Raw genomic sequence first — 22075 nt, forward strand, 5'->3', positions numbered from 1 at the left:
TGTACAGTGTCCCTCATTGTGCTGGGTCCATAAACCTGCCTTTGCTGTACCGTGGATTTGTCCCTGAGGGTCTTAGGATGATTGGACTAGGATGAGGGACAAAAACCATTGCACATGAGACAACTCCAGGGATGTAATTAAGAGCCCAGCTGTGGATTAAAGTTAAGTGGTGTTGGAGATTACATAAGAGGGTGCTTACCTAATCTGGGATGGCCAGGAAAGACTTCCCAGAGAAGATGAGACTCAGGCTGGACCCTAAATAAGGAATAAGATTTGGATGGAGGTGGGGGAGAGAGGAGAGAACTCTAGTAGGGGTCAGAGCAGAGGCGTGGGCGTGAGCATGCCCACGCGTCCTGCAAGGCCGGTGAGCTGGGTGAGGCCAGAGCGCCTGGGGCCTTGGAAGCCAACAAGAGGGCACTTGTATTTCAGCCTCTCTGTTGGCAGAGCCTGAGTTTGAATCTGTTTTTTTAACACTTAAAAATTATCTCTGTGCTTCTTTAATTTACTGGACTGTATGCATTATTGACTGAGTGATTGGTATCTACAGATGTTAACGAAACTAATATAAACTGAACTATGCTGTATACAGGGTGGGCCAGAGTATGTTTACAGTTGCGAGTACAGGAAACAGTTTATTCTTGCATTATTGTTTATTAATTATTGTGTTATTTTCCATATGAACAACTGTAAACCTACTTTTGCTCCACTCCGTATTTTCAAATTGTTCTGTTAGTTTTTCTGATGAGCACTTTCTATTTTGTGACTTGATATTTATTGATACTTTGATTGTATTCTGCCATATTTTAAGTTTGTCTCTCCCATTGCGCTCTTGGAGCCCTTCATATGCTGTCCTTCTAGGTGCATGTTTTGCCTTAGTGGTGCTGGGGAAGATCAAACGCGGTGGCGTGATTCGTCTCTTAGGACTGGCCCCTTTGCCACACCTTCTTCTGTGCAGGGGTCTTGACAGGCGCCTCGAGGTTACTTACACATTTCATAGATAAGTGCTTGTGAGTATGTGCACATCTGTGTGTATCATGGGAGTTCATGAGTTTAAATTCCATAAATTCCACATGTTAAAATTCATTTTGTATTGCTTATGTTTTAAAGAAAAAAATGGAAATAAAAATGTATCTTAAATACTGTAGGCTTAGTAGGCTAAACTTATTCCTTTAAATGCTGATGCTTTTTTACAGCCTTTTTTTTTATGGAAATTTCCTAAGGTATATGTAATGTTGAATGTCTCATTAGCCAGAGTTTATTATTCAAAATGTAACTATCTTTGATGATTAAGTATAAATAGCTGCCCTTGGGTATTCTGGAGTTGTATTGGGCAGTTGGCCTTTACATTAAATGCCCCCTCGTTTGCTTTACTATTTTGTTTTTATGAGACTTTGGTCATTCTTTTTTAAAAAAAATTTATTTATTTATTTTTAGAGAGGGGGGAAAGGAGGGAGAGGGAGAGAAACATCGATGTGTGGTTGCCTCTCACACACCCCCTACTGGGGACCTGGCCCACAACCCAGGTGTATTGGGAATTGAATCGGTGACCCTTTGGGTCACAGGCCAGCACCCAATCCACTGAGCCACACCAGCCAGGGTGATACTTCAGCCATTCTTAATTGTTCTTGGAATGTTTGCTTTTAGCAAACATTTTAAATCTATTGGTAACTAAGCTTGTAAAACCAGAAGCTTTATTTTAATCAATTGATAACCAAGTTTGTAACTGGATATTTATTTTGTACACAAGTTAATTAATAAACTCTGGGCAGGGGCTGAAGGTGTTTTCATGTTTCTTTTAGAGGCGATATTCTTAGCTGTTGTGGTAGCTGCTTCTCAGAAAGAGGCCTCACAGGTTTGAGACTGTTTCTAGATGATGCAGTAACTGAAAGACTGACCTACCAGTAACATGACACACTAACGAGCCAAGCAGGCACGTGCTATTTTTATGGAAATGCACTTTATGTATTGTCATTCAGCCATAGACGTGAAGCTTAGAGTCTGTGAAGAGTAAACAGGGAGCTAATAAAAGTCTATGATTTGTCTAGTACTGTCTGAGACATTAAAATAGCTTAACACAGAATGCTTATCTTTGAAGAACATATAGTCTGATTATATCAAAATAATACATGTGTGAAATGACTAGAATGGTTGTCTTCTATTCTGTGGCTAAAATATTTTCTTTATTAACTTTTTTCAGCATTCTTCATATGTGAATAGTATTTTTGTTGGAATGTTTTGGATTGTTACCATGGTTAATTTAGTTCATAATCTATAAGAACCTAGAGCAGTGCTTCTCAATAATCTACAGTAAAGGACCAGATTTTTTTTTCCCCACTGGTATGTCACAGACCAACACATGTTGTTCCTGTATAGACCTTGTCTGCAGCTTGGACCACACGTGACTCATCACACAAGTTTAGTAGCATCTGACTAGTCTATGCCATGTGTGGGGCAAGTTCATTTATTGTGCACTTGCATCCTGTGGCCACCTTCGATTGCTGTAAAGTTTTTAAACCTTTAGTTTCAGTTTGCCTACTTCTCCTTTTATGAGCTCATACTAAAAGTTCGTGGATCATCACTGGTCCCTAGACCTGGACTGATCTATCCTATGGCTGTACACACCTTTCCCATTTTTGACCTGCTCCATTGTTATTTGACGGCCAGCAGGAGGGTTGGATGGTATCATGAGCATCCTTCACAACACTGTTTTGTCTGGTCCTGGGGCACATCAGTGGAGTTGGTGGTTGGCAGTCTTAGTTCTGTGACCCAGCCAGCCCTATTTGATACATAGCCTCAGGTCTATGTCCTTTTTCTTCCTGTGTTACCTATCAGAGGATACTCCTTTAAGCTGTTAGTTCCTTGAAGGGGAGTGGCAGAATAAGAAGTGTCATTGTAGAAGAATAAGTGACGGACTCAGTTGTAAAAGAATACCCTTAGAAATTGACTGTAGATCCAAGATAACAACAAAAACAACAAAGTCTGGGCCTCAGACTAGTTGTGGAGCAGTAGATTTGTTGTTAGAAAATTCCTTTGGTTCCAAAGGGCTCTGTTGCAAAAAGGCCCGAGGTACCCTGTGGAGGCTTTTCATACTTCTCTTCCAGAGTGCTTTCTCCCCATAGGCTGTCAAGGTAATAACTAGCTGGCCTGGTGGCCTTCCTAAATGGGATATTGCATTCATTTTTGTTGTTGGGTTGGTGGGATCCTCTCTAGCCACAGTAACTCCACCCTACTCCATCTTCTCATGTGGTCCTTCTACTAGATATTTTGCTTGGTGTTGTTTCACATGACACAGTCTTCTCTGCTTGGAGAGACAGAAATTACTTTTGCAGGATGACTTTCATCAAGGCGTCTGGGAAGTTCCCAATGACATTGGTCTGAGATCAGGAGTCCATAGAATGAAGATGAAAAAACTTGTTTTGTTTTTCAGTGTGCTAAGTGGTGAATAGGCCGACTCTTGGCAGATGTCTATGCCAAACTGAAGCCTTTTAATTGTTGGCTATACATGTTTGATAGGAACCTTTTAAAAGAGAGAGTGACATTTCCAAATTGTAGTCAAAAGTAGAAGACAATAATCTTATCTAGAATACATGAAGACATTTGTGCTGGTAGAAAAATATCTCTTTTGTGAAATATATTTACTTTCCTTCACTTGAATTATAAAAGGAAAGGTAGGGTGATACAGTCTAGAGCTAAAAACATAAAATTAAAATTCAATAGAAATGTAGGTTGAAAAAGATTTTTATAAATTTTTTGAATAAAAATAAGAATAAGGGGGAAACTCTTTCATCTTAGAAATATTTATCACTAAACCCAGTCAGAGGCCTTGGCTGGGTAGCTCAGGTGGTTTTTGTGTCACCCTGTACCCCAGGGTTGTGGGTTGGATCCCCTGTCAGGGCACATGCAAGAAGCAACCAGTGAATGCATAAATAAATGGAACAACAAATTGATGTTTCTCTCTCTCTGTCGCTCTCTCTGTCTCTTTTTCTCCTTTCCTCTTTCTCTCTAAAAACCAATTTAAAAATATAGCCAATAAGATTCTCTCTTTGAGTGTTTTTATGCTGCTTCCTAGAGCCTTACTTTTGTAAGTTTTATCCATGGAAAAGAACAACTGCTTTCAAACTTGCTTTTGATGAGATCGTCATCGCCTTTTTTCCCTTCACATTTCTAGATCTAGCTATAGTAAGGGAATTTTTAGCTTATCTCTAAGGCAAGGAAAGGAGCACAAATGAACACATTTTTAAAAAGCATTCTGTGCTTTGTGGATTTCTAAAATGTAAGTATTTTTCATTGTCTTAATAGCATGGCTCATCAACTCCTTGATAGCATCTTTCCAATATATTTCAGCTCACTTATGTTAATATATTTAATTAGTAGTTTTCTTTTTTGTCAACTGAGAAAAACTAGACACAGATAATCAGTATTTGTCAATTCTAGACCAAAAATTCATAGCACTAAAATCCTAGCTAAGACTTTATAGATGTAACACTCTGAGAGAGAGAGGAGTATGCACATGTGTTCACAAAAAAGTTTTAAAAGATATTTCTGCTAGATATAAGGTTCTTGGTTGACAGCATGTTCTTTCATTGCTGCCTGCATTATTTCTGATGGGAAGTCAGCTGCATATGGCTCTATCTGACTGGCCCTCTGAGTGAGTTGAAGTGAGGGGGATTAGGACCCAGTATTCTTGACCAGTTATGCTGGGGTAGAGCCTCCACTCTATGAGTAGGATGTGGGTACAAAAAAGGAGCCCAGCTCTCAGCTGTGCCCGTCTGGAATAGAGCTTCTGAAACAGAGCTGGAGGGGATGAGAAATTCTGGTGGCCAGTACCTCCTGAGCAGAAACCATGGCCCGAGACTGGAAGCTAGGTTGGGGACAGGGAGCACTATCTTCCTGGTGACACCTGCTTAGAATAGATATTCTGTCAGAGTGAACTAGGCAAGGGCTGTGGGAGAAAAGCAGGCTGTGATTGAAATACAAATCTGCTGTTCTTACCAAGATTTAGTTGATTTTCTTGAATAAATGTTTCTCCATTTGCTAAATGTCATTAGGATAATTTCCAGAAACTTTCATTGTTTTCTTTTTTTTTAAATATAATTTTCACCAGTTATGGTTGTTTCTATGGAGAGAGGGTCTGCCATGCTCCTCATATTGCTATTTTGGGAATGAACCATGACCACCACCATCAATTAGAGAGTCGATTTTAACTCCTAAAGCAAAACATCTGGGTACCAAAAAAATTTGACTAAGACTATATAGTAACTAGTGTGTTGCTGAGAACTTAGTCCAGTTGGACATTAGTGATGCCAAATCTTTCCAGAAAGTATCCAGCCTTGTACTATGAAAAATCTAGGGTCATTTATTGAAGAAGATATAAGAAACACTGCACATAGGACAATGATGTCTCAGTCCCCTTCAAAGTAGGCACCTTGGGACCTCACACAGTTCTCCCCAGTGTCTCTTCCATTGTTCAAAACACTCTACAAAATCCTTTGTTGGAATCACTATCAACTGCACCGTTGAATTTTCCTGAATCTCATCAATGGTCTGAAATCTCTTCCCTTTCAAAGATGATTTTAGTTTTGAGAAAAGCCAGGAAGTCATAGGGCGCCAAATCTGGGCTGTAGTGGGGCTGAGATACGTGGGTGATTTGATGCTTCACCAAAAACTCTGCATGAGATGTGATGCATGAGCAGGTGCATTGTTGTGATGAGGCTGCCAGTCACCAGTTGCCCATAGTTGCAACCATTTTTAACATATTGCATCTCTAAACCAATGAAGGACATTAAGGTGTAGTACTCCTTATTAATTGTTTGGCCTGGAGGTGTGTACTTGTGATGGATAACACCTTCCCAATCAAAAAACATGGTTAACATTGTCTTGATCTTGCTGTGACTTTGCTGTGCATTCTTTGGTTGTGGAGAACCAGGTAACTTCCATTGGGATGACTGGACCTTCATTTCAGATCATAGCCGTAGACTCATGATTCATCTCGTTATGACCTTCTTGAGGAAATCTGGTTCATTGGTAATGATTTGAATCAAGTCATTAGCAACTGCAGCACGATGTTTCTTCTGTTCTGGTAGCAGAAGCTGCAGAAGGAATTTTGCTGCAACATGTTTCATGCCAAGATCCTGCACCAAAATCTCAGACACAGTAGTTTTTGGAATCCCCAGATCAGCTTCCAGTTCTCGCACTGTCAGTTCCTGGTCTTTGTTGATTCCAGCCTGTGCATGTTCAGCATTCTCAGGTGTTCTGCTTGTTGCAGGCCTTCCAGAGCATGGATCACTTTCCACAGATTCTCAGCCATCTTTGAAGCGTTTGTGCCACACTTTTATTTTCACTGCACTCATTGCATCATCCCCAAAATTCTTCTGAATCATCTGAATAATTTCTATAGAGGAATGTTCAAACTTAATGCAAAACGTGATGCAGATCTGTTGCTCTACTCGCTCAGTCATTTTGAAATATGACAGCCACACAGCACACATGCTCACTCAATGGCACCTGTTGCCCCCCTACCCCCACTGACTAGTACAGTAAAGTCATCATTGTTCACATGTGCACATTCCTGTCCACTCTCCTTGGCTGCTGAGTTACATCGATGTCATGTGAACATTTCTCATTATACTAACAATGGCTGGACTGTTTCCATACAGACCTAGTCATAAACCCTTTCTTTAATCACCAATATAGTATATTCATTCCAATAGTTTGACATAAAATATAACTTTATAATGCTCCAACATTCATAAAAAGCTGAGCTATAGGAAGTGATTTTTGTGGAAGGTTACATGAAGGATATGACATTTACTGGTTACATTCTTCTGTTTGCTCAATGCCTCCACTTTTCTGGGAACTCCCCCTGCCCCATCTAAGTCACCTGGTTATTGTGTTATAAATAAACAGCTTGCAGTGCAGTGGGACTTTATTTCTTGGCCACAGTTGATTGGTTGAGGGCTGGGCACTCGACCCATGCTGGGCCAGTCCAGGTCCTTCCCTAAGAATTCTGTAATTCAACTTGGTAAAAATGTTGTTTCTTCCCAGTGAAGTTTTTAGATGTAAAGCCTAGAGTTATTCACAGCTGTGTTTCTCACTGAGCGATCCAGAGAAGAGGAGGAGCCTGGCCAGTGCAGAGAGATAAGAATAGAGCACATGTCCAGAAATGCATCTTGACTAACTCCCCACCCCCCCGTCCCCCCGAGGCCCAGTCACAGTGGTTACCCATTGGTGTCACGGATCACCTCAGTATCCTTAATGTTAACTTTTTTAAAAAGCTGGTTCAAGTTGGGTTTTGCCTCTAGTAATTAAGGGTCAGTGGAGTTTGTTGGTACTTTTGAGCACTGTATTTCAAAGTATGTATCTTAGAATATTTATCCATTGGCTAATTTCTTCTTTGAAGTAGGTGATGAGGTTCCATGATTAAATAGCTGTAGAGAGGTGCTTCATATTTATCCCCCAGTGAGACTGTGTTAGCACAGTGCTATGAGTTTCTGAAAACTAACGTGGTTTTTGTTTTTAAATATTTTTACTAATAAATATTGACTTATTTTATAGCTATAGGTAAAAAACATAAAGTAAAAGTTACAATCTCAGCCATTCCGAAGTGTGCAGTACAGTGGTCCTAAGTGTGTGTGGATCTTGCTGTGCCGTGCAGGTTTCTGCAATTTCCGTCTTGCAAACCGAAACTCCGTGTCCCTTGGACAATAGCACCTCTTGCTCTTGTGTGTGTGTTTGCTCACTGCACCTTGGTTCTGTCTGGAATGAGGCTAAATATGAAAGAGTAAATGAATGGAGTAAATTTGTTTAGAGTAAGATTTTTAAGTGAGACAAATGTCAGTATAGATATTTCTAGAGAATAATTCTAAGATAACTGAAAATGTGTATGGCTGTAAATCGCAGAGAGAAATAAAATAGGAAATGTGTCAAAATTATTTTGCCTTTTTAATGTGTATCTAAAAGTATTACTATGTTGAAGAAACATATTTATCTTTTTTGTTTGTAGGTTTTGTCAGGTTTTTAGAAGGCTATTATATTGTGTTAATAACTAAAAGGAGGAAGATGGCAGATATTGGAGGTCATGCAATATATAAAATTGAAGATACAAATATGATCTATATACCCAATGATTCTGTACGGATTACTCATCCTGATGAAGCCAGGTATGTGCTGGTGGTGACTACTATTTGTTTAATGTGGTAGATCAATTAGAAAGCAAAATATAGTCAAAAGATTATAAATGTTATGTTAAAAATATAAAACACTGGGTCAGAGTTCTACAACTTTAGTTCAAGGGCTATTAAAAACCTCCATTATAATAGTTGTTTCAGGTGAGGATCAACAATGGGTGTTGAAACCATTAGGTGAGAGGTTATTATTGAGAAACAGAATAGTTACCAGTCTCAACATATACTGTATGAATCTATTATTTACAAAGAGGAACAAAATGGCAAACATCTTAATCAAATGATCAAGCTTAGCATTACCAGTAATGAAAGCAACACTGACATTTGTTGCCTCTTGATGTGAAACAGTGGGAAGAACACAGATTACCTGTGTAGTTTTCTTAAAATATTTCACATGAATCTAAGCATGCAGGAATAATCAGACAAATTCATATTGTGGGACATTTTGTAAGACAACAGGTTTGGGCTCTTCAAAAACATCAGTGTCAGCCCTGGCTGGCATAGCTCAGTGGATTGAGCGCGGGCTGCGAAGCAAAGTGTTGCAGGTTCGATTCCCAGTCAGGGTACATGCCTGGGTTGCAAGCCATGACCCCCAGCAACCACACATTGATGTTTCTCTCTCTCTATCTCTATCTCCCTCCCTTCCCTCTCTAAAAATAAATAAATAAAATCTTTAAAACAAACAAACAAACAAAAAAAAACATCAGTATCTTCAAAGACAGAGAAAGCTAGAGGACTGCTCTAGAGTTGAGAACAGGCATGACAACCAAATGCCGCACATGAATTTCCATTGAATTCTGGATGAAAATGTGTGTGTGCCCGCATGTGCACGCACACACAGAGCTCTTAAGGCCTTCATTGGGATAGTGTGTAAATGGATTATAGACTAGGTACAATCGGATCAATGCTAAATTTGGGGTTTAATAATGATACTGTGGTTATCATTATTAAACCCCAAATTTATAACCCCAAATGTGTTCATAATATATCTTAAAATATTTAGTAGTGAGGTGTGATTATGTCTGCCACTTACTAAAAATGGTTTAGAAAAATAAAATGTATGTTTAAAGAGTGAATGTATGTATGTGTATTTAAAGAGAAAGATTTAACAGTGAATTCTGATGAAGGTCATACTGGTACTAATTGTACTGTCATTCCCCCCCCCCACAATTTTTTGAAAATTTGAAAAAATTTTGGGGGGAAAATATTGGAGCCTTAGAAATATGGGAAAAAGGCTATAAATAATTTGATAGAGAAAATAGAATTTTTTATTTTAATAAGTAAATTTATTTATTTTAAATATAATGTAAAGGTTAAATGGAACAAAGTTAGTCATGCTTACAAGTTTTTAGAGAAGGTAACAGATTTTAACTACACTTGCTCTGGATGCATGAGCCAACATTCGAAGGTGGTATGGCTCTCTAAAAAATCCTTTTAGGTCATAGTTTTCTGGACTCTTGTGATTTTGTCTTTGATGATCTTTGGAAATGGGGTTGTTGAAAAATAACTTGTTTCAGATGCAGGTAAGTAGAACTTCCCAGACAAAGTGGGCCTTTGTCTTACACTAACAACAACAACAAAAAGAAGACAATCTTTACAGTTTACAGGCAGGCATAGGATATTGATTAGAAGTGAGCCAGGCACACCAGCACGTATGAATCCAAGGGATGGAAAAAGTTGAGAGGTTTATATTATTTATAAATCCACCTTTATGACTCTTTAGTTAAGACTAGTAACACAAATTATGTTGTTTTATATAGTGATTTGTCTATTTTTAAAGAGTAAAATTATCTTATGATTAATACTATGTTGCAAATAGGCATCCAAATGAGATACAATTATATTAATAGCTTGTCCTACATAGACTGAAGTACTTACTACTACTAGATAGGTAAGACTTTTTTTAAAGATTTTATTTATTTATTTTTAGAGAGGGGAAGGGAGGGAGAAAGAGAGGGAGAGAAGCATCCATGTATGGTTGCCTCCCCCTAGACACCTCCTAATGGTGTGTGCGCCCCCTAATGGGAACCTGGCCCACAACCCAAGCATGTGTCCTGACTGTGAATCATACTGGTGACCCTTTGGTTTGTAGGCCCACACTCAATCCTCTGAGCCACACCAGCCAGGGCAGACTTTTAACATACTTATAAAACTATATAATCCAGTAATGTATTTAAGTTAAAATGTTTGGTAAAATATTAGAAAATAAAATACAGTGCTAGTAAACATATCATACATGACAAATAGAGGTTATCCCTGTGATGCATGGCTGTATCAACATTAGGAAATTTGCTAGAACAATTTACCATATTAAAATATTGAAGGGAAAAATTTCGATTATCTTAATTATTTGTGGAAACTATATTAGACAAATTCAATACCCATTTCTGATTGAAAGTCTTTAAAAGTTGAAATAAATATGAAGAAATGTTAACTCATATTAATCCTGAATGATAGACATGTGGATATTTTTTTTTTAAGATTTTATTAGGGGAAGGGAGGGATAAGGAGAGGGAGGGAAACATCAATGTGTGGTTGCCTCTCAAGCATCCTGAGCTGGGGCTCTGCAGCCCAGGCATGTGCCCTGACTGGGAATCAAACCAGCGACCCTTTGGTTCACAGGCCAGTGCTCAATCCACTGAATTACACCAATCAGGGCAATATGTGGATATATTATTCTGTACTTTTTTTTTCACTTTAAAAACTTTCCAACTTAAAATTAGGGTGATCTACAAACATTTTGGTTGTTTTAGTTATGCTTCACCTCGCCAACCTCAAAGCATTTACAAAGCACATTTTAAAAACATTGTCTAAGTGGCCCACAGGCGTAAGTGCATGGCTTCCCTTCTGTGGCGTGATCAGCGATGAGGAAGTGGTTGAACTGTAAGGTCAGGGTCTCTGAAGGTGATCAAGAAACTTAGAAATTGCTTCAAATGAAATCCTTGATCCAGTTAGTGATTGAATCCCTCAGTTCATATTTATAGATATAAATGTATGTTTGAGTATATGTTAAACTGTAAAAAAAACCCCCAATATACTTTGTTGTTGTTGTTTGTTTCTTTTAGGTATCTACGAATATTTCAAAATGTGGACCTATCCAGCAATTTTTACTTTAGGTAAATTTTACCTTAATTTTTCTTCTGTCAGCCACTTGGAATTGAACAATTTCACAGTTCAATTTTCAGGTACCAATTTAGCAAAATTAAATAAAAATGAATTCAAGATAGGAAGAACTGTTGTAATACCAATGTACTGTTAATAGCATTGTAAATGAAGAGTTTTCCTGGAGAGGAATGTAGCATTAAGTATATATGAAAATGTATTCTAAGGAAATAAATCAGGAGAGAAATATTAATCTCTATTTGCAGAGACAGTTGTGTTTCTAATTAGTGTGGCCCAAACAGGGCACAGACAACACGGAGAACTCACATATCCATCATTGAACAGCAGCCACCACTGGCGTGACCCATGTGTGGGACACAGAGTCGTTGTGCTGAGTAGAAAATTCTGTCAGCTATAATGTCAGAACTACAAAGTAGGACACAAAAATAGTACACACCAGTAAGGACTTGCACCACAGGGACTAAACGAGGGCCTAGAGTGTTGTAACTACTGGTGTTCTACACTGATGGGGTGCTTTGCGTTCTTTTAAACTTATTTTTTAAATGCTAATATAACTAACCATTTATCTGTGAAACAAATGAAAAAATGTCTACTATGTAGAGTGGACTATGTCTTCATTGATGTAGAACTCTGAAGGAAGTTAACTACAGTAATAGTAGTACTGTGTAGTGAGGAGCTCCTAAAGACATAATTTTCACTCCCACAAATGTTTGTTGAATGTGTACTTCCATTGTGTTTGTTGCAGTCATCTGCTTTTCCACCTTTATTGCTTCCTTTTATGTTTCTAGCATCTGTGAATTATTACTGAAGCTTGGTGGTACTTTAGAAATGGTCTTCTCTTTCCTCATGTTTTCCAACTTTGTCTGCATTCCCATTTTGACTTCTGATCAAGGCATTTCATAAGTAAAACTACGTAGTTAAAATTTTTGTGTCGTATAGGTAAGCTTTAGAAAACACTGTGCTACATTTTTAAGATTTAACTAGAATAAAGCAATTGTTTTAAATAGAAAAAATTGATCATGACAAGTAAAAAGAACTTCTCCCTTCCTCCAGCTTCATTGAGATATTATTGACATACAACATGTGTGAGTTTAAAGTATACAATGTGATGATTTTTACATGTATATATTGCAGAATGCTTACCACAGTAAGGTTAGTTAACACCTCTTACCCCTTATATAATTTTGATTTCGTATGTGTGTGTGTGGTAACATTCTGACTACTCTCTTAACAAATTTCAAGTATATAAATTAGTACTGATAATTATAATTACCTTGCTGTGCATGAGATCCCCAGATCTTACCTTCTAGCTGGGAGTTTGTACCCTTTGACCAACACCTCCCATCCCAACCTCCCAACCCCCACCTCTGTCAACTACAATTCTACTGTCTGTGAATTTGGCTTTTTTAGACTCCACATGTAAGTGAGGACACACAGCATTTGTCTGTCTCTGTCTGACTTATTTCACTTAGTACAATGCCATCAAGATCCTTTCATGTTGCTACAAAAGGCAAGGATTTCCTTTTTATAGCTGAATAATATTTCATTGTGTGTGCAAGCACCTGTGTGCATCTGTGTGTATCACATTTTCTTTAGGTCCATTTGTTGACGCACTCTTAGGTTGTTGTCACATCTTGGCTATTGCAAATAATCCTGCAATGAATATGGAGGTACAGATGTCTGTTTGAGAAAATAATTTCAGTTTTCTTTGTTTATATACCCAAAAATGGAATTGCTGGATCGTATGGTAGTTCCACTTTTAATTTTTTAAGGAGCGTCAATACCATTTTCCATAGTGTCTATACCAATTTGCATTCCCACCAATAGTGCAAAGGGTTTCCTTAACATTCTTGCCAACACTTGTTTCTTGTCTTTTTTATAGTAGCTATTCTAATAGGTATGAGGTGATCACTTATCGTGGTTTTAATTTGCATCTCTCTGATGTGATGTTGAACATATTTTCATGATTTTTTTGGCCATTTGTATGTCTTTGTCTATTCAAGTCTGTTCAGATCCTTTGCCCATTTTTAAGTTGGATTGTTTATTTTTTGCTGTTGAGTTTATAAGCTCCTTGTATACTTTGGATCTTAATCCCTTACCATATAGATGGTTTGCAGATACTTTCTCCCATACCGTGGTTGCTTTTTGATTTTGCTGACTATTTCTTCTGTGCAGAGCTCTCTAGTTTAACGTAGCCCCACTTATTTATTTTTGCTTTTGTTGATTGTGCTTTGATGTTATATCCAAAAAATCTTCACCAGCACCAACGTCAAGGAGCTTTTCCCCAATGTTTTCTTCTAGTAGTTTTACAGTTTTGGGTCTTACACTTAAGTCTTTAATCCATTTTGAGTTAACTTTTGTGAGTGGTGTAAATGGGGGTCGAATTTTATTCTTCTGCAGGGGCTCATCCAGTTTTCCCATCACCATTTAGGGAAAGGACTATCCCTTACCCATTGCATCTTTTTGGTTCCCTTGTCAAATATTAGTTGAATGTATATGAGTAGGTTTATTTCTGGGCTCTCAAATTTGTTTAATTAGTCTATGGGTCTTTTTATGCCAGTATTGCACTGTTTGAATGCTATAGCTTTTTAAAATAGCTTTATAGTGAGAGTTTAAAATCATGAAGTGTGATGCCCCCTACTTTGTTCTTCTTTCTTAAGATTGCTTTGGCTATTAGGGGTCTTTTGTGGTTCCATATAGATTTTAGAATTGTTTTGTCTACTTCTGTGAAAAAATGTCATTGGAATTTTGATAGGGATTGCACTGAACCTACAGATGTCTTTGAGTAATATGGACATTTGAAAAATATGAATTCTTCTGTTCCATGAACACAGAATATCTTCCTTTTTATTTATGTCCTCAATTTATTTCATAAATGTCTTCTAATTTTTTACCATACAGAGCTTTCACCTCCTTGGTTAAATTTATTTCTAAGTATTTTATTTTTTCCCTGATATTCTTATAAATTAGATTTAAAAAACAATAGTTTTTATGTGAGTTATTCATGTGAGGTTAGATGCTAGTAAAATTAATTGCTCTATCATGGTAAAATTGAATTTCATAGATAAAACAAATCAATTTCAACCAGATTACATGAATAAATTAAGGAAGAAATAATAATTGAAATAATATATGTGTCTCCAGACAGAATTGTAACCGTCTTAAAATATGACTAAAATAATCTTGAAAAAGAAGAACAGCGTTGGAGGGTTCATGAGACCTGATATCAAACTATACTACAAGGCCACTGTAATCAAAACAGTCTAATACTAGCATAAGAATAGACACATAGATCAATAAACAGAATAGAGAGCCTAGAAATAATCCATGCCTTTATGGTCAGTTAACATTTAACAAAGGAGGCAAGGACATACAATAGGTAAAGATAGTCTATTCAGTAAGTGGTATTGGAAAAATTGGACAGACAAGTGCAAAAAAATGAAACTAGACCATCTACCTACACCACACACAAGAATAAACTCAAAATGGAATAAAGACTTAAATGTTGGGCTCAAAACCATAAATTCAGGAAGAAAACATAGGCAGTAAAACTTAGGCATTTCTCATAGCAATATTTTTTTCTGATATATCTCCTCAGGCAAGGGAAACAAAGGAAAAATTAAACAAATGAGACTATATCAAATTAAAAACTTCTGCAAAGCTAAAGAAACCACCAGCAAAATGAAAAGGGAACCACTGTGTGGGAGAACATATTTGCTGATGATACATTGGACAAGGTTTTAATCTTTAAAATGTATAAAGAACTCATATGACTCAACACCAGAAAGACAAACAATCCAATTAAAAAATGGGCAAAGGACCTGAACAGACACTTCTCCAAGGAGGACATACATATGGCCTATAGACATAAGAAATGATGCTCAGTATCACTAGCCATCAGAGATATGCAAATTAAAACCTCCTCACACCTACCAAAATGACCATCATTAATAAATCAACAGACAAGTGCTGGCGAGGGCATGGAGAAAAGGGAACCCTACTACACTGTTGTTGGGAATGCAGACTAGTGCAACCATTCTGGAAAACAGTATGAAGTTTCCTCACAAAATTAAAATGGAACTACCATTTGACCCAGCGATTCCACTTCTGGGAATACACGTATATCCAAAGAATCCTGAAACACCAATTCAAAAGAATATATATAAGCACCCCTATGTTCATAGCAGCATTATTTACAATAGCCAAGATTTGGAAACACCCTAAGTGCCTATCAGTAGACGAGTGGGTAAAAAAGCCGTGTTACATTTACACAGTGGAATACTATGCAGCAGTAAAAAATAAGGAATTGTTACCTTTTATGACATCATGGATGGACCTGGGGACTATTATGCTAAGTGAAATAAGCCAGGTAATGAAAGACAATTACCATATGATCTCATTTGTAACTGGAACCTAAGGAACAAAATAAACTAATGAGCAAATAGCATCAGAGGCACAGACTGCCAGCTGTAAGGAGAGGGGAGGTTGGGACTGGTTGGAAGAAAACGACAGGATTAGACAAAGAACATATAGGATGGACCCATGGACATGGACAATGGTGTGGGGATTGACTGGGTAAAGGGCCTGGGGGAGAGGGGCTACAGCGGAAATTAGGACAACTGTAATAGCATAAACAATTAAAAACTAAAATATGACTAAAATACTTTACAATTTTGTATAAACCTACAGAATTCTAGATACTTTCTGAAATTCTGTGCTAAAATATATATAGCTAGAGATACTCATAAAAATTATTAATTATGTGAAATCGGAATTTAAAGGGTTTCTTTTGGCTTAAAGACCAAATTTTATTTGCACAGCCTGTTTAGACTTTTACAATTTCTTGGGTGACTTACTTCTTAAAACATGTTTCACTGTAATGGCTTATTTTACATTCTTATTTCTGTTTTATTAAAAAGTCAGTGATGGTACCACCATTAATAATTAAGAGAATTACTTTTGTTCATGGTTAAACTGCAGTACAGACTGTGCACTGTTGCAGTGGATTTTGTTAACATCTATTGACCTCCATTCACATGCACCTTTACATAAGCCATGAAGTTAGATTAATTTCAATGTGAAGCAAAAGAGGCACATTACAAATCAATGAGTGTAGGTTGCTCACATTGTATTGTATATTTCTAGTCATGCCAATGCCTAGGTCATGAAATGATTTTTAAATTTCCAATTACATGTATGGTTTACTATGTTTTATAATACTTATTTGAACAGCATTGTTTTAGGTAAAGTAACAGGTGCTAATTAATTTCTTTCACAGTTTTTAATAGCATATGGGAGCCAAGACCCCAGTACGTTTTGCTTTTGTAATTCCTATTAAGTTTCAGCTCTGTTCTCAGTTACAGCTATGATCTGTCCCACTCACTTCAGTACAATCTCACTGTTCTGCGAATGCCCCTGGAGATGCTGAAGTCAGAAACGACCCAGACTCGCCAGGAGAGTTTTGACATCTTTGAAGATGAAGGATTAATTACACAGGGTGGAAGTGGTAGGTGGTTTTCAGCATATCTAATGTATGTTAATGTGGCCTCGGTGAGATGGCATCTCATTAAATTTACTCACATTTCCCTCAGATACCTCCATCTCTCGCTGCTCTTTGTCCTTACATGGGGTTGTTTCGGATATATGAGCTTGACCAATTCATTTTCATAGAGATCATTAATTACTAAGCCGTTTTATTTGTGGGCTAGCCAGAAAATTGTATGCTGATGTTTTGTAGCAAGTTTTCATGTACTTTTTGTAGAATACATTCAGGTATACAGTTTGGTGAACTCAGAATAAAGAATTTTGTTTTTAAGTGTTGGAAAATACATGTTACCATGTTATTTTCTTTCATAGTTACCCATTTAATATGAGCTGAATTTTAGAAAATAATTACCATGGGCTGTCCAGACATTGACATACAAAGTCCCTAATCCTCATAAAAACTGCTCAGTTGGTGTAATGCAGTAAAGACTAAGTAGGAGACTGAGCCCCGAGGTTGAGGCCGCATGACCAGTGTCCAGAGGAACCAGTGCAGCAGGTCAGAGGCTTTGGTCTTACTTTGGTCCCAGCTGACCTGCTGGCCCCTCATAGGCCTTGCTGCTGTCAGGACCACCGTAGGATCACTGCAGGACCCTTGTGTGACTATTCTAGGGTAACTCTGAAGATCCTGGACTGACCAGTCGCACAACAGAATTGGCATCTTTACCCCTAGATTTTGGGGTTGGTCTAGAACTCTAAAACCAGAGGCATTGCTAAAGCAAATGTTGTGAAGAAGTTGCTTCAAACTTAAAGCTAAGGCAGTTTAGCTGAATTGGAGTTACTGTGGAAACAAAGCAAGTCAATAGTGTCTTGCTCTATGTAGCTTAAATAATAGTGAAGGTGTGGGTGTAGGAGATAGAATGTAATGTCAAGTTCCAGAAAGTTTGTCCTTCCAGGACCCTCAAGAAGAGGCTGTGCCCTGTTAGCATTTTGTCAAAGGTTCTGGTCCACTCTGAGAAGACTTAGGCTGTTACTGATACCGAATACCCTTAGCTCTTGTTAGTTTATTGGATGGACTATCACCTCAGCCAAGATCAAACCCAGTGCACGCTCTCTATGCCAGAACATCCAGATTGCACAAATTTGCCCTAATTCAGATATGTGAATTGTAACCTATGCTATTAGACACAGGTGGAGATTAAGGTAATGTGTGCCTGAATATTTGTGCATCATTTCTTCTAAATATCTCCCTTAGTAATAGAAAAACTTAAAGAAGTACTAAATTAGCACTACATGTCACCCCAAATAAATATTTGAATATCTGTTTTGGGATCTGAACTAAAACTTATAATGCCACGTAATTTTTTACTATCTCTAGAGCAGTTCCACTTGGTAGATATGAATAACAGTATATATTAGGTTTTATAGCTGTTATAACAAATTACCACAAACTTAATGGCTTACAACTACACAAAGTTATGATCTTATGGAAGTCAAAAGTTCAAAATGGTTCTCAGCGGACTGAAATTTGGTTGTCGCCAGGGCCGCATTCCCTTCTTGAAAATTTAGGGGAAAGTTCCTTTTCTTGTTCTCTCCGTCTTCCAGAGGCTGCCTGCATTTCCTCCCACCATCAAAGCCAGCAGTGGGCAGCCAAGATTGTTTCATCTTACATGGCTATGGCACTCCTGATTTCCTCCTTATTTATAAGGGTCTGATTGCATTGGACCTAACTGGATAATCCAAAATAATCTCCCCATCTCAAGGTCATCTGATTAGCATCCCAGTTCCATCTGTAACTCTAATTCCTACCTGCCATGTAATGTGATATGTTCACAGGTTCTGGTGATTAGGACACAGACACGGTGGCGGTGGGGCGGGGGCGGGCATCATTATTTTCCTACCACGCAAAGGGAAACTGACAGGACACGGAGCATGAGGGTAGAAGGTGTGTGGGTAGGCAGAAAAGGAAAATAATACATTTTTTTAAAGTCTCTGCTGTCTCAAGTAGTTAGTTACTTTGCCTGTATTATTTAATCTGAACAATATCTCGAGATGAGTAGTAGTAGTATCATCATTTTACAGTTTGGCAAATTGAGGCTCAGAGATGTTAAGTAACTTACCAAGGGTCACAGAGCTGGTATGTGGCAAAGACAGGACTCTAACCCATAGCTATACTGTATATGCTCTGTGTAATGCATTGAAAAGTCAGAGAAGATTTAGTTTTTATAAATCAAAACAACTGTATTTGTTATAGTGTATAAACACTCTTGGCACGTTATGTTTTAAGAAAGAAGATAGTACTGATGGCCTGCTATCCAGAACTGTTGCAGTCTTTTAATCCATTATCTTATAAATATACTTTTGCACTTCATATAACTTTTGTAAAACTCTGACGTTCAATAGACATGTCTAGATATGATGAAGTTGTTTTGATGAAATTAATTTCTTCATATAGAAACAGCCTGAAATAATTACTGCCACTGTGGAAGTATCACTAAGGTGCCAGTTTTGTTCTAAGCATTTTGTACGCATTGTCGACTTAGCCCCTCTTTCCAACAACCCCATGGCCCAGGTCCAGTGAGGAAATGGGGGCACTGAGCTAGCAAGGGCACTCGTGGTCACGTCTGCCGCCCTGCTGATGAGAGGCAGAGTCAGCGTTTGGACTCCGCACTCTGCCTCGGAGCAGTGCTCCCCAACGCTGCTCTGCGCCACCTCCCAGCCTCCCATCCTGTGTTTGTACTTGCTCCCTTAAGTGCCCCGTCACTTCCTTTTCTCTTAGGTTAAAACTCTCACAAATAGAAAATGTGTTTCTTCTTTGACCTGGCGCAGTGCTGGCACAGAGTTCCAGTCGGTGAGATGAGGGATACCTCCTGAAAATGGCAATGCGGCAATCAGGCATCTTACTCTGAAGTTGAAAACAGAAGTTTAAGGTCTCAAAAATGAGTTGAATGTCAACCAATTGCCGAATCTTTCTGACAGCAGCTTTCGTCTTTCAGGTGTCTTTGGGATCTGCAGTGAGCCTTATATGAAGTATGTGTGGAATGGTGAACTTCTGGATGTAATTAAGAATGCTGTGCATCGTGACTGGCTGTTGTATATCATTCACGGGTTCTGCGGGCAGTCAAGTATCCTTTTTAAAAACAATTAACATACACATTATTCAACTTATGCTGTACCGATTTGTAGAAAGCTGTCTATGAATTATAAGATTATAATTATGCTATGTACCCAACAGGAAAATTTACCCATGGTGCCATGTAGTAAAACTGCAAAGAGGAATACAAATCACCTGAACAGATCTGTTATGCACAGAGAAAGATAAAAAACAAGGAAGAAAATAGCTTGTGCATCGTAAGTTATATAGGTGATAAGTATCATTTTTACCTGCTAAAGGGAGTAGAGTCTCTGACAGGTGAGGGGTGGTGGGGAGGGCTCATAGGAAGAGTTGAACTTGGCCTGGGGCCTAACGGAAGTCAGGCCTGAGCAGTGAGCAGGGAATGAGGTCATGGGTTGGGGAGCACCGTGAGTGAAGAGGTGCAGAAGTTCATGTCTGTGTTTTTGTGGCTTGTGGTGTTCAAAGCCCCTGGGAGGTACAGTCTAGTGGGAAGGAGCTTGACAGGGAGGGGTCAGATTGCCAGTCACCAGGTTGCTTTGGTTGTCAGACTGCGGACTTGGAGTTTGGTGCTAGAACTTTCAAAAGTGTTTTTTTTTTTTTCAAGAAGGTGATGTACACATTAGTACTTAGGAAGCTTGGAGCTGACAGCCGTTTTCAAGCTAGAGTAGATAAAAGGAGACTGGAACAAGGGACGCGAGCTAGGAAAAAATCACGGTGGTTCAGGCATGGTGTAATGGAGGCCAGGACTGGAAAGGCATACGATGGATTAAATAGAAGCAGCCAGGGTTAAACAGTGAGTTAAATTTTACAAATCCTTTTCCCCCTTCATTTAAACTGATAAGAACAGACGTTACACTTGATCTTAGCCAAAAGGCCGAGAAGTGATTCCCCCTCATTTAATTGCTGGCTGTGTTGAAACCTTTCAGGAAAGTGCTATTCTAAGGTTTATAAAGGCACTGTGCATATTTTCTAGAAGTGGTATTTAGGTTTTTCTGTCCCTTTTTGACTCATAAAGGGGTGTCCAACCTGCGGCCTGCAGGCCATGTGAGGCCTAGGATGGTTATGAATGTGGCCCAACACAAAATCATAAATTTACTTAAAACAGTATGAGATTTTTTTTGTGATTACATGTCACAGTGTATTTAATGTGTGGCCCAGACAACTCTTCTTCCTCCAGTGTGTGACCCAGAGATGCCAAAAGTTTGGACATCCCCGATAGGGCATTTGTGCAGTTGACATTCGCCCTTGTGTCTTAGATTTTTTTTTAAGATGTATTATGAAACTTTAAATGAATGGTTATTTTGAGATTAGTAAGTGGGTGAATGTTATTAACCAATATTATGTTTGCATGCACCAGAGCATTTCAGAGGAGTGGAATCGGGGGGTTCAGCTGGAGAGGTTAGCCTGGAGGAGGACCAGTGCTGCCTTCTTTGTGGCAATTGAGGGAGAGGAGAGGCCAGATAAAGACACAGGAATTTCGAAATGAGGATGAGTGACACTTTATGTGCTATACTTGAAAATCAGGCTTATTACTTTATCATCATTTTCAACCAGTGAGTGGTATTATCTGCTTGATTATTCACTGAATGATGAGATTTGGCCCTGAATTACTTACTCTGTTTCCATAAGAAAATCTGTCTGGGAAGAACACAAGGTTTTCATCGCCAAGGACACCAAAAAGAAAAGACCACTCTAAAGTGTTTTGTGTTGCCAAGAGAACTCAGGGCCTGCTTATATTAAGCACAATAAATGTTTGCTTCTTTAAGGTAGCAGCTGCCACCATAGATTATAATTTTAAAGCTCATTAGTTTAAATGATGACACTAGTCTCCTAGTTATCAAGTATTTAATGAATTCTGGATATCTGTATGATGATAAAAGTAATTACTATTTATTAAACATTTATTACAGGCCAGACACTATTATGCACATTAACTGATCCGTTCTTCCCACCCTAATAAAATGAGTTACTTTATTAGTACTGACACCATTCTACAGAAAATGAAACTGAGGCTTAGCAAGTTTTATGAGGTGACATAACAATGAGCTATATGTTGGCTAAACAGTTCACAGTGTTCAGTTTTTGCAGTTAGGTGACAATTTGGATTGCTGTTTTACTCACTCCATTCTCTCAGTTTTATATACTGCTTCATAGTTTAATAGCCTGTTAGGTG

General features: G+C 38.2%; 1 protein-coding gene and 1 pseudogene across 1 annotated transcript in view; one reads left to right on the top strand and one right to left on the bottom strand.

Annotated features, from left to right (window-relative positions):
- FIG4 (FIG4 phosphoinositide 5-phosphatase) overlaps window positions 1-22075 on the top strand; it is a 102319-nt gene that overhangs the window by 11726 nt on the left and 68518 nt on the right. Inside the window, exons 4-7 of the mRNA XM_045844078.1 lie at window positions 8003-8159; window positions 11249-11299; window positions 16664-16812; window positions 19784-19912. Of these exons, the coding sequence (XP_045700034.1) occupies window positions 8003-8159; window positions 11249-11299; window positions 16664-16812; window positions 19784-19912 (486 nt within the window). The remainder of the gene's footprint in view (window positions 1-8002; window positions 8160-11248; window positions 11300-16663; window positions 16813-19783; window positions 19913-22075) is intronic.
- LOC123822354 lies at window positions 20664-20788 on the bottom strand (annotated as a pseudogene).

Source organism: Phyllostomus hastatus, unplaced genomic scaffold (genome assembly GCF_019186645.2).
Source record: "Phyllostomus hastatus isolate PE091 unplaced genomic scaffold, TTU_PhHast_1.1 phas_contig_40, whole genome shotgun sequence".
Taxonomy (NCBI): Eukaryota; Metazoa; Chordata; class Mammalia; order Chiroptera; family Phyllostomidae; genus Phyllostomus; species Phyllostomus hastatus.